Source organism: Chiloscyllium punctatum, chromosome 5 (assembly GCF_047496795.1).
Source record: "Chiloscyllium punctatum isolate Juve2018m chromosome 5, sChiPun1.3, whole genome shotgun sequence".
NCBI lineage: Eukaryota > Metazoa > Chordata > Chondrichthyes > Orectolobiformes > Hemiscylliidae > Chiloscyllium > Chiloscyllium punctatum.
The window spans coordinates 15284666-15299172 of NC_092743.1; the positions used below are offsets into that span (position 1 = coordinate 15284666).

At 35.9% G+C, this 14507-nt stretch overlaps 1 protein-coding gene across 6 annotated transcripts in view; it reads left to right on the forward strand.

The window, feature by feature from the left end:
- Positions 1-11829, forward strand: part of LOC140476899 (low-density lipoprotein receptor class A domain-containing protein 4-like) — a 248149-nt gene extending 236320 nt beyond the window's left edge. For all 6 annotated transcript variants that reach the window (XM_072569805.1, XM_072569804.1, XM_072569803.1 and 3 more), the window contains 2 exons: positions 3408-3461; positions 6014-11829. In XM_072569805.1, the coding sequence (XP_072425906.1) occupies positions 3408-3461; positions 6014-6553 (594 nt within the window). In that variant the 3' untranslated portion in view covers positions 6554-11829. The remainder of the gene's footprint in view (positions 1-3407; positions 3462-6013) is intronic.
- Positions 11830-14507: the final 2678 nt, after the last annotated feature.

The window sequence follows — 14507 nt, forward strand, 5'->3', positions numbered from 1 at the left end:
ATAAAGTCCTATTGCCAGCACTTTATCAGAAATCACTAATGGAGAAATTTGAAAAATGTATGTAGTTGCATTGTTTTGGGGAAAAAGGAATCCAATGTGAGCAGAAAACAATAGGATTGAATCACCTGTTTTTGTTTTCTTGATTCTACTTACATCTTCCCGATGAGCAGCTGAAATTGTATCTAGTTAAATTGAGATTACTAATCTCTTTTTGTACATTCTTGATTTTTTTATCACTTAGTTACTGTGAAATTGTGTTTTGCAATAATTATTAATATTTGGCATATCAAATGAAAATTTACAATTAATCCATTTATTTATCACCTGATTATAAAGTGGAATTCATCGTTTTTTTTGTAATAGGTAATGAGGAACAGGAGTGGACCATTCAGCTCATCAAGCCTGCCTGCCCCTCCAATCAATGCATTCATGGCTGAACAAACAGTTCAATGCTATTTACCTGCCTCATCCCCATATTGTACGTCATTGGTAATCAGAAGCCTATCAATCTCTACCTTAAACATACATAAATACAAAGCTTCCTTTCTAGCAGAGTATTCCAAAAGGTTTCACAACCTAAGTGACATGATATTGGCATTGAGGCATTAGTCAAATTTTGAGTCATGTTGTGTCATCAATTTCTAAATTTTGAAGAACTGTGGAAAATAATTCTGCTCGAATATTAGTAACTATAGAAAGTGGTTTATGTGTTCCACACTGCATCTGTGAGGAAAGAATAAGATTCAGGTGTTAATTGCCATTATCTCCAATTCCTTTAAAGAAACTGGGCTTCACTTGGCATCTTTTTTTGATTTAAGCAAGACTTAGCATTGTATAATTGCAAAAAACAAAAATGCTGGAGAAACTCAGCATGTGTAGCAGTATTCATGAAGGGAGAATCAGAGTTAACATTTCAAGTCTGGTATGACTCATCAGTTTGTATGGCAGCAGGGAGAAAGCTGCAAGACCTGCTGTGTTTTCCTAGCAATTTCTGTTTTTGTTTCTGATGCTCAGCATCCTCAGCTCTTGATTTTTTTAAATTACTCCTCAGTTTTCTTCCTCACTATCAATCACATCCAATTTTTGTAACATCTGCAAATTTGCTAATCATACCCCAGCCAAGGGACTTAATGCTGAGATCCAGAAATGCTAAATCTTCCAGTCACAAAAACTGTTAACTGTTACCTTTTGGTCTCTGTGACAAAGCTATTTCTTGATTCAATTTGCCACTCTTGCTTGCATCCCACGTGCTCTTACTTCCATGACCAATGTGATATGAAAAACTTTATAACAAACGTTGCTAAAATTGACATAGGTTTCAATAAATATACTACCATCACTTATTTTTACTTCTTCAAAAAATTCAATCAAGTTATAGTCAGATGCAGCCTTCCTCTGACAAATCCTTGCTGATTTCTTCTAGATTTATCCATGCTTTTCAATGTTACAGTTTATCCTATTCCTCAGAATTCTTTCCAATAATTTACTCTTAACTTTCTTTTAAAGTCAGTTGTGATCCTAATAGTAAGGATGCTGCTGTTGACAATTTATTTATTCTTTGAAGCAGCAGAATTTTTCATAATGCTACAAATCTCATTGTGGCTGGGATTCTGCAGATAATTGTTATGTTTAATGTATGGCATTTTATTTCCATGCCTTACAATTAACCATGTTGTTTTGACGAGACAGTATTGCAGGATGTTGATTTTGTTAATGCTCTTAGTTCTCTGTTAACAATCTAAAAGTTGTAGGAAAGTTATTTGAATCTGTAATTAAGGACAGAGTGAGCACTTAGAGATACTTGAGCTGATTAAACAGAGTCAACATAGATTTGTGAAGGGTAGGTCATGTCTAATACACCAAATTGAATTTCTTGAGCAGGCATCCTAATATATTAGACAGAGGAAAAACTTATTTCTGTCATGAGTAACTCACCTAAATCTACCATCTACAAGCCACAAACCAAGAGTGTGATGAAATACTCTCCACTTACCTTGGTTGGTATAAATCCAAAAGCACAGAAGTAGATCAACACGATCCAGGACAAATCAGCAAGTTTCATTGACATTTCATCCACCATTCATTAATAAGGTGCGGTGGCAGCACTGTACGCCATCTGTAAGACTTGCAACAACAACTCGTCCAAGCTTCCTCAACATCACCTTCCAAACAAGAACCTACACACACACACACACACGCACACGCAGTAAACACAGCACCTGCAAGTTCCCCTCACTTGGAACTATATTGCTGTTCTCTTACTGTTGCTGGATCAAAATCCTGTAACTCTCTACCTAACAGCATTACATGTGTGCCTACATCTGTCGGCAAATAGGCAGCTCACCATCACTTTCTTGAATCCAATTAGGGATGAGCAGTGAATACTGGCCTAGTCTGTGAGTCACTCCTACCAATACTGTCATGAACTGTCACATCTGTGATAGGTAGGTTATGAAGACAAGGTCAAGTCAGTTTTCCTCTTTGTTGGTTCCCCAATCACCTGCTGCAAACCCAAAGTGCCTGCTATATTCTTTAGGACTGGTCCAATTCAATCGGTGGTGGTGCTGCTAAGCTATTCTTAATGATTGACATTGAAGTCATCCATCCGGAGTGCATCATGTGCCCTTTCCACCCTCAGTGCTATAATTTGGAGAAGCACTGATCATCAGCCAAAGCAGTGGTAATCAGCAGGTTTCTTTGCCAATGTTTGCCATTTCCAGGGCAAATCTTTCCGAATAGGATACTATTGTGCTGCCACCTCTGGTTTATCCTGCTAATTGGGTACCCAGGGATGGTGTTTATGATGTCATGGAAACATACCATACAGGCAATCTGTGGGACAGCTTTCCCAATTTTGGCATAAACCTCAAATATTTGTGAGGAGGACTTTTGTACAGTCAAGAGGGCTGAATTTGCCATTTTAATTTCTGGTGCCTGGGCCAATACTGGTGGGGGTCTATCTAGTTTCTTCTCTTCCTTTAAGCTTTTCAGCAGTTTGACATAACTGACTGGCTTGCTAAACCATTTCAGAGTTCATTTAAGAATCAACTACATTGCTGTGATCCTGATGTTCAAGGAGTTATTTATGGTCTTAATTGGTTTAACAAGGAGGTATTGCAATAAACACAACCCTAACAACAGAGAATGGTATAAAACATAACCAATATTGGTCACACTATTAACTGCACTTGGTACTTGCCCAAATTGTTTAATGTAAGAGTTTAATGTATTGATTACAACCACATACAATGCCGACACCTGAAGTGCAGATTTCTGCCAGTCAGTGTATATTCAGTGAATTTCAAACCATGAATGCAAAAATTTTAACCCCCTTTTGGCTTGGGAAACGTTATAATCAAGTATAATATTGTACCACTTATTTGATAATATCCTTTCTTTTCAAATAGGAAGGGGGCCTATGCCCAACAGATAGCACAGTATCTCATCACGGTGCTTCAGAGGTACGTTCCAATTGAATGATGATGTAAAGTTGTTTTCAAACTATGAAACATTCATTATATAGTATGAAATGTATAAACCATCAAAAGTGGAAAAGTAACCACATTGTGTTCATGGAATCATGCAAAATACATAACAGTAATACTAGGCTTGCTTCCCCAATCTAAGCTAGTTTGTACGGTGAATTTTAAAAGACATCACAAAGCCTAATAAGGATTGACTTTGCATGCTCGCAAACCCACAAAGAGGAGACCATAAGATGTAGGAGCAGAAACAGGTTATTCAGTCCATTGAGTCTGCTCCACCATTCAATGAGATCATGGCTGATCTGATAATCCTCAACTCCACTTTCTTGCCTTTTCCCCCATAATGCTTGATTCCCTGATTGATTAAAAATCTATCTATCTCAGCCTTGAATGTAATCAATGCCTCAGCCTCAACAGTCCTGAGAGATAAAGAATTCCACAGATCAACTCCCCCTGAGAAAATGAGCAACCCTTTGTTTTGACATGTGCCAGGCAATAACAATCTTTATCAAAACAGAAGCTAACCACAGCTCTTGTCATTCATTGACATTAACAACCTTTCTACATCTAATCTGTCAAGTCCACTTGTATATTTCACAAAGGTGGCTTTTATTTTTCTAAACTTCAGTAAGTAACTTCAATCTCCTCAACCTGTCCTCATGAGACAGTCCTTGCGTATTCACAATCAGTCAAGTGGATTACCCTCAATGCTAGTACATCTTTCCTTGGTTAAGGGGCCCAAACCTGTTCACTATTTTACAGCTGTGGTCTGACTGGTGCCTGGTATACTTTCAGCAAGAATTTCGTATTTTTATACTCCATTCCTTTGAAGTAAAGGCCAAAATTCTGTTTTCCCTCCCTGTTGCCTGCTGAACTTGTATCCTAACTTTTTCAGACTTGTGCATGATGACTCCCAAGCCTCAGCATTGTAGTTTTCTGTAGCCTTTCTCTACTTAAATAAAACTTGGTTTCCTTCCTTCCCTTACCAGTTATCATCCATTACAGTATTGACACTCATAACATCCAAAGTATTGGACCAAGTGCTAGAAAGTTGGATTAATGTAGACTGAGCTTAGTTTTGACTCATGCAGATGCCATGGGACAAGAAGCCTCTTCTGTGCTGTATGATTTCTTGAAAAGCTAGATGGAGCAGGGGTTAGTTGATTCCAAACTCTTTAGTTTATCAATTATTTCTGCGAAAGCATTATCAACTTCCTCAAATATTCTGCTCTTCAGAAAGGAATGTGGGGCTATTTAATGAATATTTCAAAACTTTATTTTCACCACCACTTTCATTTTTTAGAATTTTAACTTCCTCCAAATTACCTTTTTATTCTAGTATTTAGATTTTCCAATGTTTCCCATTGTACTTTTTGTTTCTATTGAAATTGCTTAGATCAATGTGCCTTTAAGAGACTGCTCATTATATAATCTTTCTATATAGCTTGTTACTGGAGGGTATAAAGTCTCATAATCCATCTTGTTTAAGATCACTTGATGCATGTCACTCTCCTGGAAACATGCTTCTGTTGTAATCTAATAGTTTAATAATAGCCCAGATACTTACGTACCTGAGAACTTTAAGATTTTAAAAATTGTTAGTGATAATAAATGCCTGTGAATTTTTCAATACCACAATATTCATGCTTAGTTTCAAATATTATGGTATGCCATAACTTAACAATGCCACTTCAAGTAAAACACTCTGTTGGAGATAAACTCACACCAATTCTTGTTTGCCTCACATTTATCTTTTATGGACAAGTATTTACATTTTTTAAATTTAGTAGAATTTTAAAGGTATTCACTGTTTCCCAGCTTTTAGTTTTTAAAGTACTTAACAGGTAGTTTATTTTACTTAATCCTAATGCCTTTAAACTTGAATTTCATAAAAATGCATTTAAAGGTGTGGGTGGCACAGTGGTTAGCACTGCTGCCTCACAGCGCCAGAGACCTGGGTTCAATTCCCGCCTTGGGCGACTGACTGTGTGGAGTTCGCACATTCTACCCGTGTCTGTGTGGGTTTCCTCCGGGAGCTCCAGTTTCCTCCCACAGTCCAAAGATGTGCAGGTCAGGTGAATTGGCGTAGTGTTAGGTGAAGGGGTAAATGTAGGGTGGGTTGTGCTTCGGTGGGTGGGTGTGGACTTGTTGGGCCGAAGGGCCTGTTTCCACACTGTAAGTAACCTAATGCCCTTGCCTTTTACTGTAGGATCACCTTTATCTTATGGTGCTGTAATACTGCAGATACCGATCTTAGATTGATACCTGTTTAAGCCAGATCTGTTTCATGGCTGCTGCTCTCAGGTTACTAGATTTTGATATTAGTACAGTACTTGCTTTTTCTTTCTGGACTGATTTTGTAGTCTTTGAACTGACTTTGCACCAGCTACACCTGGTGAGAATATTAAGAGTAATCTAAACCTGATTTCAGTTTGACTAGCAAGTTATTAGTGTATTAAATTTTATATAAGAATCATGCTATTATCTTAGCCCAAATACAATTTTAGATGTTTCTTGTTTGCTTTCAGCTGATGTCTACTCCAAGATCAAGGGACAGATTTACAGCCCCATCATTCATGCAGAGGGAACACTGTAGCCGCTTTCAACCCACATACCCCTACATGCAACATGAGATTGATCTTCCTCCTACTATTTCACTGTCAGATGGAGAGGAACCTCCTCCATATCAGAGGCTTTGTGCATTGCAACTTCGAGATCCTGAACAACAATTGGAACTCAATCGTGAGTCTGTCAGGGCTCCACCTAACAGAACCATATTTGATAGTGACTTGATCAATGTCTCTATGTATAGTGGAGGACCACGCCCACCAAGCAACAATTCAGGCATAAGTGCAACAAATTATAGCAGCAATGGAAGGATGGAAGGACCACCACCCACTTACAGTGAGGTCATGGGTCATTACCCAGGGTCAACATTTTTCCATCACCAGCACAACGTGCCTCCTTCAACACACGGGGACAGTGAACACCATTTTCAGCAGGATAGTGAAGACAGTACAATTGTCCCATTTAGAGGGAAGGATTTGAATGCAGGAAAAATTGTTTAACTATCTGTGAACTGAAACAGGTGTGGCACCATTAAGTTGTACTCCTGTGACAAACTGTTATTCAGTGGGAATTGTTACAATTTAGTAAAACCAAACAAAGTTGTTAACTTTCTTTGAGGAGTGCATGATATAATGATTCTAACAGTATATAACTTCCACTTTGGCAAACTAGCAGCTTTTGGCAAACAGTTTTGTATCTGGATTATTTCATTTTAAAAATTCTTAACATAGAATTTCTGATGTTAGCTTATAGATATTTTTTGTAGTAACTGAATTGCCTGAGATGGATGCATAAGGTGTTTAATGATAACCAAACCTTTTTGGCCAGTTTTGTGATATTTTCAAATAGAAAAAAACTTAAATTCCTTTTGAGTGCCAAGACAATAGAGTGGAAGAAAAAAAATGCAATGAATTAACTTGTTTCTGAAAAAATTAAATGTTGCACTATTTTCTTGTTTGAAAAAAAGGGGAATTGCTTTAGTGGAAAACTTAAAACTGTCTTTACTTAGTTCCATATATGTGAAAATAAGAGATTTTCTAAGGATGCAGGTGATTTAGTTAGTGTTTTCAATGCATGGAGGTTGTTTGTGAAAAGAGATTTCTGGTTGCACCCTAATGCCTATTTACACAGGAAGTGGAAAATACAGGGACACAAACTGTTAACTGTCATTGCAATAACTATTAGGAACAATATGATGAGAATTTAAATCTTGAAGTTCACAAGATGGAAGGTGGTTTAAGCTCCAAATTTGCAGCTGTTTAAAATATATAGAGTGATGCATAATTTTAACTGCTCAAAGATTACAGCATATTTGCACATCCTTAACATTAGTCTCACTGAAATTAATGAAAATGTGTTATGTAAATTGGATGTTATAAGGTACCACAATAAGGTTTTCATTTAAGTATTCTCAAATTACATTTGCAAATGTTAAAACTGTTCAATAACTGTTCAGTGTGTTATACGTTCAGTCTGTAGAAAACAAACTTGAATGCTTAAACTTGAAAGCTTATGGTCAAATTCATTAAAAAAAGATAATAGATTAGTTCTAGCTCAATCAGGAAATGCAGTGACTTTATGGTTCACATTACATTTACAAATGAATCTATTGATGAGTCTATTTCACTGAAAATGCTCACAACGTAGAGAAATATTTCTAAACAAATTATACAGCCTGTTGCTTTTGCAAAGTTTCAAACATATACCTGATACTTTTGGTCCAAACTGGGGTTCAGCATGTGCAAAATATTTCAAAAAAAGCAAAAGCCATGCCATGATTATGCTGATTTTAATGTGTTTATCCATTGTTTCAATATGTCTCTGTAGCAGTTAGAACAAAATATTGTCAGGGACACACATCCAGGCGCTGAGGGTGTCCAGGAGTGGCAAATACAGTCTGTGCTGACTGCATTCCTCATTACAGCATGTTAAATTGTGTTTAATTCCTTGCATTTCCAAACTACTTTCTGAAATGACCCGTAAACTGAAAACTTTAAACTGTATTGAATTTTTGTCAATTTTTCCTTTGACCTCAGTTAAAAATGCAAAGTAGATGTGATTTACCAACTTTCCCATTATTTTTCACCTCTTGCTTTTTTTCACCTTTGTGCACTTTTCCAGCTTGTGGAAAACATAGAATGAAATTTTCATGTAAAAACATCATTGCGGCTGTTCTTTTTTTTTGAAAAACAGTTGTGTAACTGAGTACCAAGATATAATGTCCAGTAGTTGAATATATATTCAGCAACTAATGCTTATATATTTCCTACCTTTGTGGGCTCAGATACACCTGATACATGTCACTGCAGTGGAAAGGTAGTAATCTTCGGCTGCGTACTGATAAATGTTAGCACTGTTTGACTAATAATACTTCAGTATTTTCCATGTTTCATTCTTGCTATTAAAAATGGGCATGGACAGAAATAGATTCAAAAGACGAAAAACAACTCTTTTTTTTCCTTTATGATAACTTATTTGACATATACATTTATACAGCAGTTGTCATGTTTTCAGTTATATGATACGGCCATCTTAGATGGTAACCACAAGTAGCAAAATTACTTTCTTGTTTGTAATGCATGATTGTAAAATGCTTATCTTCCCTTTTCTGATACCACACCCTCGCCCTTTTGCTCCCATACAGGAAGTGTAACATGGAAATTGAAGATTTAGATTTGTCCCACAAATTACACACTCATGTTTTGAAACAAGCCTTTGGTAGATTCAAATGCGTCCGTACCAATGATGCTCATTGCACAGTGAATGGGCGAAGCATACATTTTGACGTATTGTTGTCATTGTTTATCCAATTTTTCACTTTATCAGCAAATTCTCTTTCTTAGTAACAAGCAAGAAGTACAGGCAACCTAAATGTTAGGATGATTCTTCAATCAATGAAAGAATATTTAATTTGTTAGTCATAACTGCTGTAGATTTGAATCATAAATGCTTAGAAATGAGCAGCAAGGTATCCAACCAATTTGTCCACTGTTCCATGATTTCTGTTTTATGTCCTTTTTAATATTCATGCCACGGATACTGTTGGTTAAAAATGTATCTTCAAAAACCACCTTCTTCATAGACTAATGTGAACACATATAATTCACCAGTCACACGTATTAAAAGAAGCTGACAGACTAATTTTTATAATGTTCAGATTAGCTTTAGGTCTGTTTTTTCAAGGGCTATGAAGGATCTTCTTAAAATCTTGCCTTCTACTTTAGCCTTCTCTCATAACATATAACCTCAAACTGGGAATGGCAAGAGGAATGGCAAGGAACTGCTCCTCAAAGAAGATGTATGTTTTTAAACATGCTTGAACAAAATAAATACTTAACACTGAATGGATCTTCACTTTTGCAGATGTATTTTTTCAACACCAGGCAATATTGCACTTCAACTATTTTTAAAGATTTTTTTTCATAAATGACCTTTATTCATGCATTGCAGTATCTTGTACTCTTGAATTAAAGGTAAACAAATATTAGTCATTATTGTAATTTGTTTCTGAAGCTTTCCTTTTTGTTGTGTTTAAGGTATATGATTTCCGAAGACAGCCAGTTATTTGCTGGTGTTGCTGCTGCTTCTAATGCTGCTATTGCTTTAAATAATTTGTAGGTCAGCTTATAATAGTCAATGGTATATCATAAGACACTTAGTGTGTGAAGGAACCTCTTTATGCTTACTATGTTAGCTTGTTCTGTAAGCTGTGGTAGAAATTGATCTATATATATTTTTGAAGAGGCTTGCATGTTATTAGTATGTGAGCAGATAAGGTGCCTCATTTTCAGGTTTGGGCAGATATAGGAATCCCCTTGCACTCTGAGCTCCCACCTTTGTTGTGCCTCACTTAAATATGGTGCTTCTTTTGTTGTCTGTCTCTTATGTTTACTTGTAAGGTGCTGTATATAACTTGAATATATTATGCACATATCCTGCCCAATGGGTAGAAAACATTGTTAATAATGTATGATAAATGTACAATTGAAAAATTTTAACACACTGGCATAGAATTTATGAATGCCTACCAAGTGTTTTGTCCTTTCGTAAACAAAGTTTGCAGAGTGATACATAAAGAAAAAAAAACTATGTACTTTATTTTCCTAATAAATATTATCCTACAATGCTGAAATTAGAAGGTGAAATTACCGGGCTTGCCTCCGTAGTTGAGGAGGTAGTCAGTTGGTTTGTATGTAACAGAATTCTCAATTATAAATTAACTTTACGATGATGAAGATTTAGTCAGTCACCATTAAAATTGCAGCAGAATATTCACAATTTATATTGCCTGTCATTCAGTTGTCACTTACTTGGACCAATATTAGTTTAAGCGAAGATTGACTTAGATTTATAAACTTTAAAAAAAAACATTGAAAAGTTGAATATGTAGTTTAGGAAAGAATCTACAGACTATTTTAAAAGTAAAAACATCCAGGAAAAAAAGTAACTTGTCTAAACTATTTAAATATATAGATAATAATTTAAAAAAGATAATTCTCAAAACAACTTTAACATTATCATAAAGGTCCTCCACACTTTTATTTTATTTGGGAAAAATGTATGATAACTTTATTGCGATTCAGTTGCTGAATAATAGAATGGAGCTGCCAAAAGACAGGGGTGGGAGCCAAAGTTTAGTATGCCCTATATCACATTTAGACAAGGTGGTGACCAAATACTTCACAGCTGTAAAGCATAGCAACAATAACAGCTTCCAAAATGATATTGTCATTTGAGTCACAGCTGACATTAATGTAATCATAATTGTGAATTTAGAGTTGTGAATAATTGGCATTCAGATTTTGCTAACATCTAATATACAAAATTGCCCAATCTACATGATTGAACTAGGGGAATAAATTATGACTCTTTCCAATCTCTACTTGACCAACAACATTGACCTATCAAAAGGAGGGACAGGGTTAAGAAATGTTTGCAATTCACAACTCTGCCATTTACATTTGAAACAAAATAGTAGTGGAAGCACATTCGATTTAACATTAAGAAAATAGGAATTTTTATTGCTGCAATTAAGCAATTTATTATAATTTATACTAGAATCCTTGCAAATTCTGTTAATAATTATGAGTAAAATCATATCAAATACTTAGCTTATCAGGTATAATAAAGAACTACAAATACAGATAGTTCTCTCAAATCTCTTTGCAATTTACCTTTATCACTCCTTGTAGATAAGTACATTTCATTGAAGACTTTTTTTGACATAGCAGTGCTGCACAGATCAGAACATACAAATACAAATGCTAGCTTTCTAGCTGTTAGTCTTTGACAGTCTTCATTCATGTCTTTTTTTTTATCAGCTACAGAACATTTTGCTGTAGCTTTCAAAGCATAAATGCATTTACTTTGTTACCAAACCAAAATATGTACAGCAATATCAAACAGTTGAATGTTCCTTGCATTTAGAGTTCTGTTATCACAGTTGATTCTGGCAGAAGTGTTAACTGTACAATGTAACTTAATAAAATTATTAGAAATTAATGTGACATATGGTAAAATTTGCTTTTATGGTTTTTTAAACAGTATTTGCATTTTCCATAACAGTTATCTACAAAAAAATGAAACTTGTGTATTTGCCTCTAATTAAGCAATGGTGATGTCATAGTTTATAGACCCAAGGTCTGGTTATTGCAATACTTTACAGAAGATGTTGCTATGTACTGTTGTAGTCAAATATATTTTATGCTTGTAATTGGCTGTGGTCAGACCATAGCAAAATAATTAAACAAATCCTGAAATAGAAATTGGATGCTTCCTTTGCATTTTTTAAATATGTTTTCAAATGAAAATGCTTCTGCTCGAGCATTGTTTAAAACTAAGCTCAATTATTAATTCTTTACCTTTAATATAATTTTGCTGAGGATTTGTTTTATAAGAAAGATGCCAATAATGTGTTTTAGAAGATTTTATTACTTATTCTAGCAACAACTTGTATTTATATAGCAGCTTTAATAGTTCCAACTTGTTTATGTTTAAGAGGACTTCTGTTTTGTAATATTGACCTACCACAAACAGGTCATTGAGCCCAACCAGTCCGTGCTAGTATAAACACAGAAAATGCTGGAGAACCTCAGTTGGTCTAGCAGCATCTGTGGAAAAATAGTTGAATGAAATTGTAAAAATAGTGATAGAGCAGTGACTGCTGTTCCAAACGTGAACATTTCTTCCACAACATTTATCATTTCTTTAGCTTTCAAGTGATGGAGAATTGAGTTGATATTTTGACTTTCCCCAGGTAAGGCGGGACAAGAAAACTTCAAAGTCCCTGTACTCCAGCAGTATGCCTTCAGCTTCCAAAAGCAACTCACCCTTCAACTTGACTGTTTAAGATCATCAGCAGTAAAATCTAGTATAGGAACTTATAAACTAAAAAGGAGCAGTTGCATTGTTGGGAATGTACCACAGGCCCCCTAACAGTCTGAGAGAAATAGAAGAGTAGCTATGTAGGCAAATTTCAGGGAAGTGTAAAAGTAATAGGGCGTGATTTCAACTTCTCCAACATTAACTGTGGTAGTCATAGTGTGAAAAGTTTAGAAGAAGCAAAATTCTTTAAATACATCCAAAGAGCTTTTTTAAACCAGTATGTAGAAGGACATAAAGAATTGGGGTGGTCCTGGACTTAATTTTAGGTAATGTGGCAAGGCAAATGATTGAAACATCATTGGGGATGAGGAGAAATTTTGCAGATAGCAATAATAAGTCTGTTATGATTGTTACTCAAGATTATGGAAAGGATGAAGAGGTGGACCCAAAATCAAAGTTCTCAACTGGCTGGGGAAGGCTGATTTTAATAAGTTCAGATAATGATTTGGCCAGAGTGAACTGGGAGCAGATACTTTCAGGTAAAGATGTCTCAGAACAGAGAGATGCATTCAAGAGTACAGGGCCAGCATGTTCCAATAAAGAAAAAGGATGGGATCATCAAATCCTATGATCTCTGGATATCAAGGGATATGCAGCATTTGGATTACAAGCAAAAGGAAGGCTTATGGCAGATAACAAGGACTCAAAACATCCCTTGGCTTGATATTTACTAATGATTGGGATGATATGGGTACAGAAATTAGGGAAATATACGATACAATTCAAAAAATTTACATAGAGAATGGTTTGGCAGTCTTAAAAGTTGATAAATCTCTAAGGAGAGAAGAACTGTTGTTGTGTGAGGCAAAGGAGAAAATAGCAGGGGAACTTCCAAAAAAGTTCCAGTTTCTATGTGGCCAGAAGAGATTGGAGGACAAACAATGTATTATTCAAAAAGAGAGCAAGGATAAAAAAAACTATAGGCAGTCAGTCTAACTTTGGTTGTAGAGAATCTGTTGGAAACAATGCTGAGGGACAGAACTTATCTGCAGTTGGAGGGGCAGGGATTAATCAAGAACAGTGAGCATAGTATTGTAAAAGAGGTATAGGTAAAAACAAGGACTGCAGATGCTGGAAACCACAGTCTAGATTAGAGTGGTGCTGGAAAAGCACAGCAAGTCAGGCAGCATCCGCGGAGCAGGAAAATCGACGTTTCGGGCAAAAGCCCTTCATCAGGAATAGAGGCAGGGTGTCTGCAGAGTTAAAGAGGTATGTCTGACCAACTTGATTGAATTTTTTTTGAAGAGGTGGCAAGGTGTGTAGATGAGAGCAATGATGTAGTCTGCTTGGATTTCAGCAAAGCTTTGCTATAAATCTCCAGAATGGGATTTAACAAAAGGCCCATGGGTTCCAAAGAAATCTGGCAAATTGGATCCACAATTGGCTGAAGGGCCCTTGCTGTTTGTGGTTTATGCAAATGATTTCAATTTGGATGTCAGAGGTTTGATCAGTAAGTTCACAGATGATACAAAAATTGGTGGGATAGTAAATATACTACAAGAGGATATAAATGGGCTGAGCAGGAGTAAATGCAATTCAATCTGGATAAACGTGAAGTTATGTTCTTGAGCAGCACAAATAGGCAAAGGAATACATGAATAAAACTTTGGGAAAGCACTAGTCCCTTAAAATAATGGGATAGGTAGATAAAATGGTTAAGAAGGTATATGGGGCACGCCTTTATTAGTCAAAGCATATAGTTTAAAAAGCAAGGAGGCTATGCTGGAACTGTGTAGAATGTTGGTGAGGTCATAGCTCGAATATTCTGTGCAGTTCTGAAATGCACATTATAGGAGGGATGTGATTGTATTAAAGAGGGTGCAGTGATTTACCAGGATGTTGCGTGGGCTGAAAAGTTAGGTGTGAAGGAAGATTGGATAGACTGGGTTGGTTTTATATATCAGAGGAGATTATGTGGGGACATGAATTAAGTGTATAAAATTATGGAGGGACATAGATAGACAGGAAGAAACTTTGCCTCCTGGTCATTGATTCCTCCATCAAAGAGAATAGATTTAAAGGTCAGGGCAAAAGGTTGAGAGAAGTGAGGAAAAGATTTTTTCACCCAGA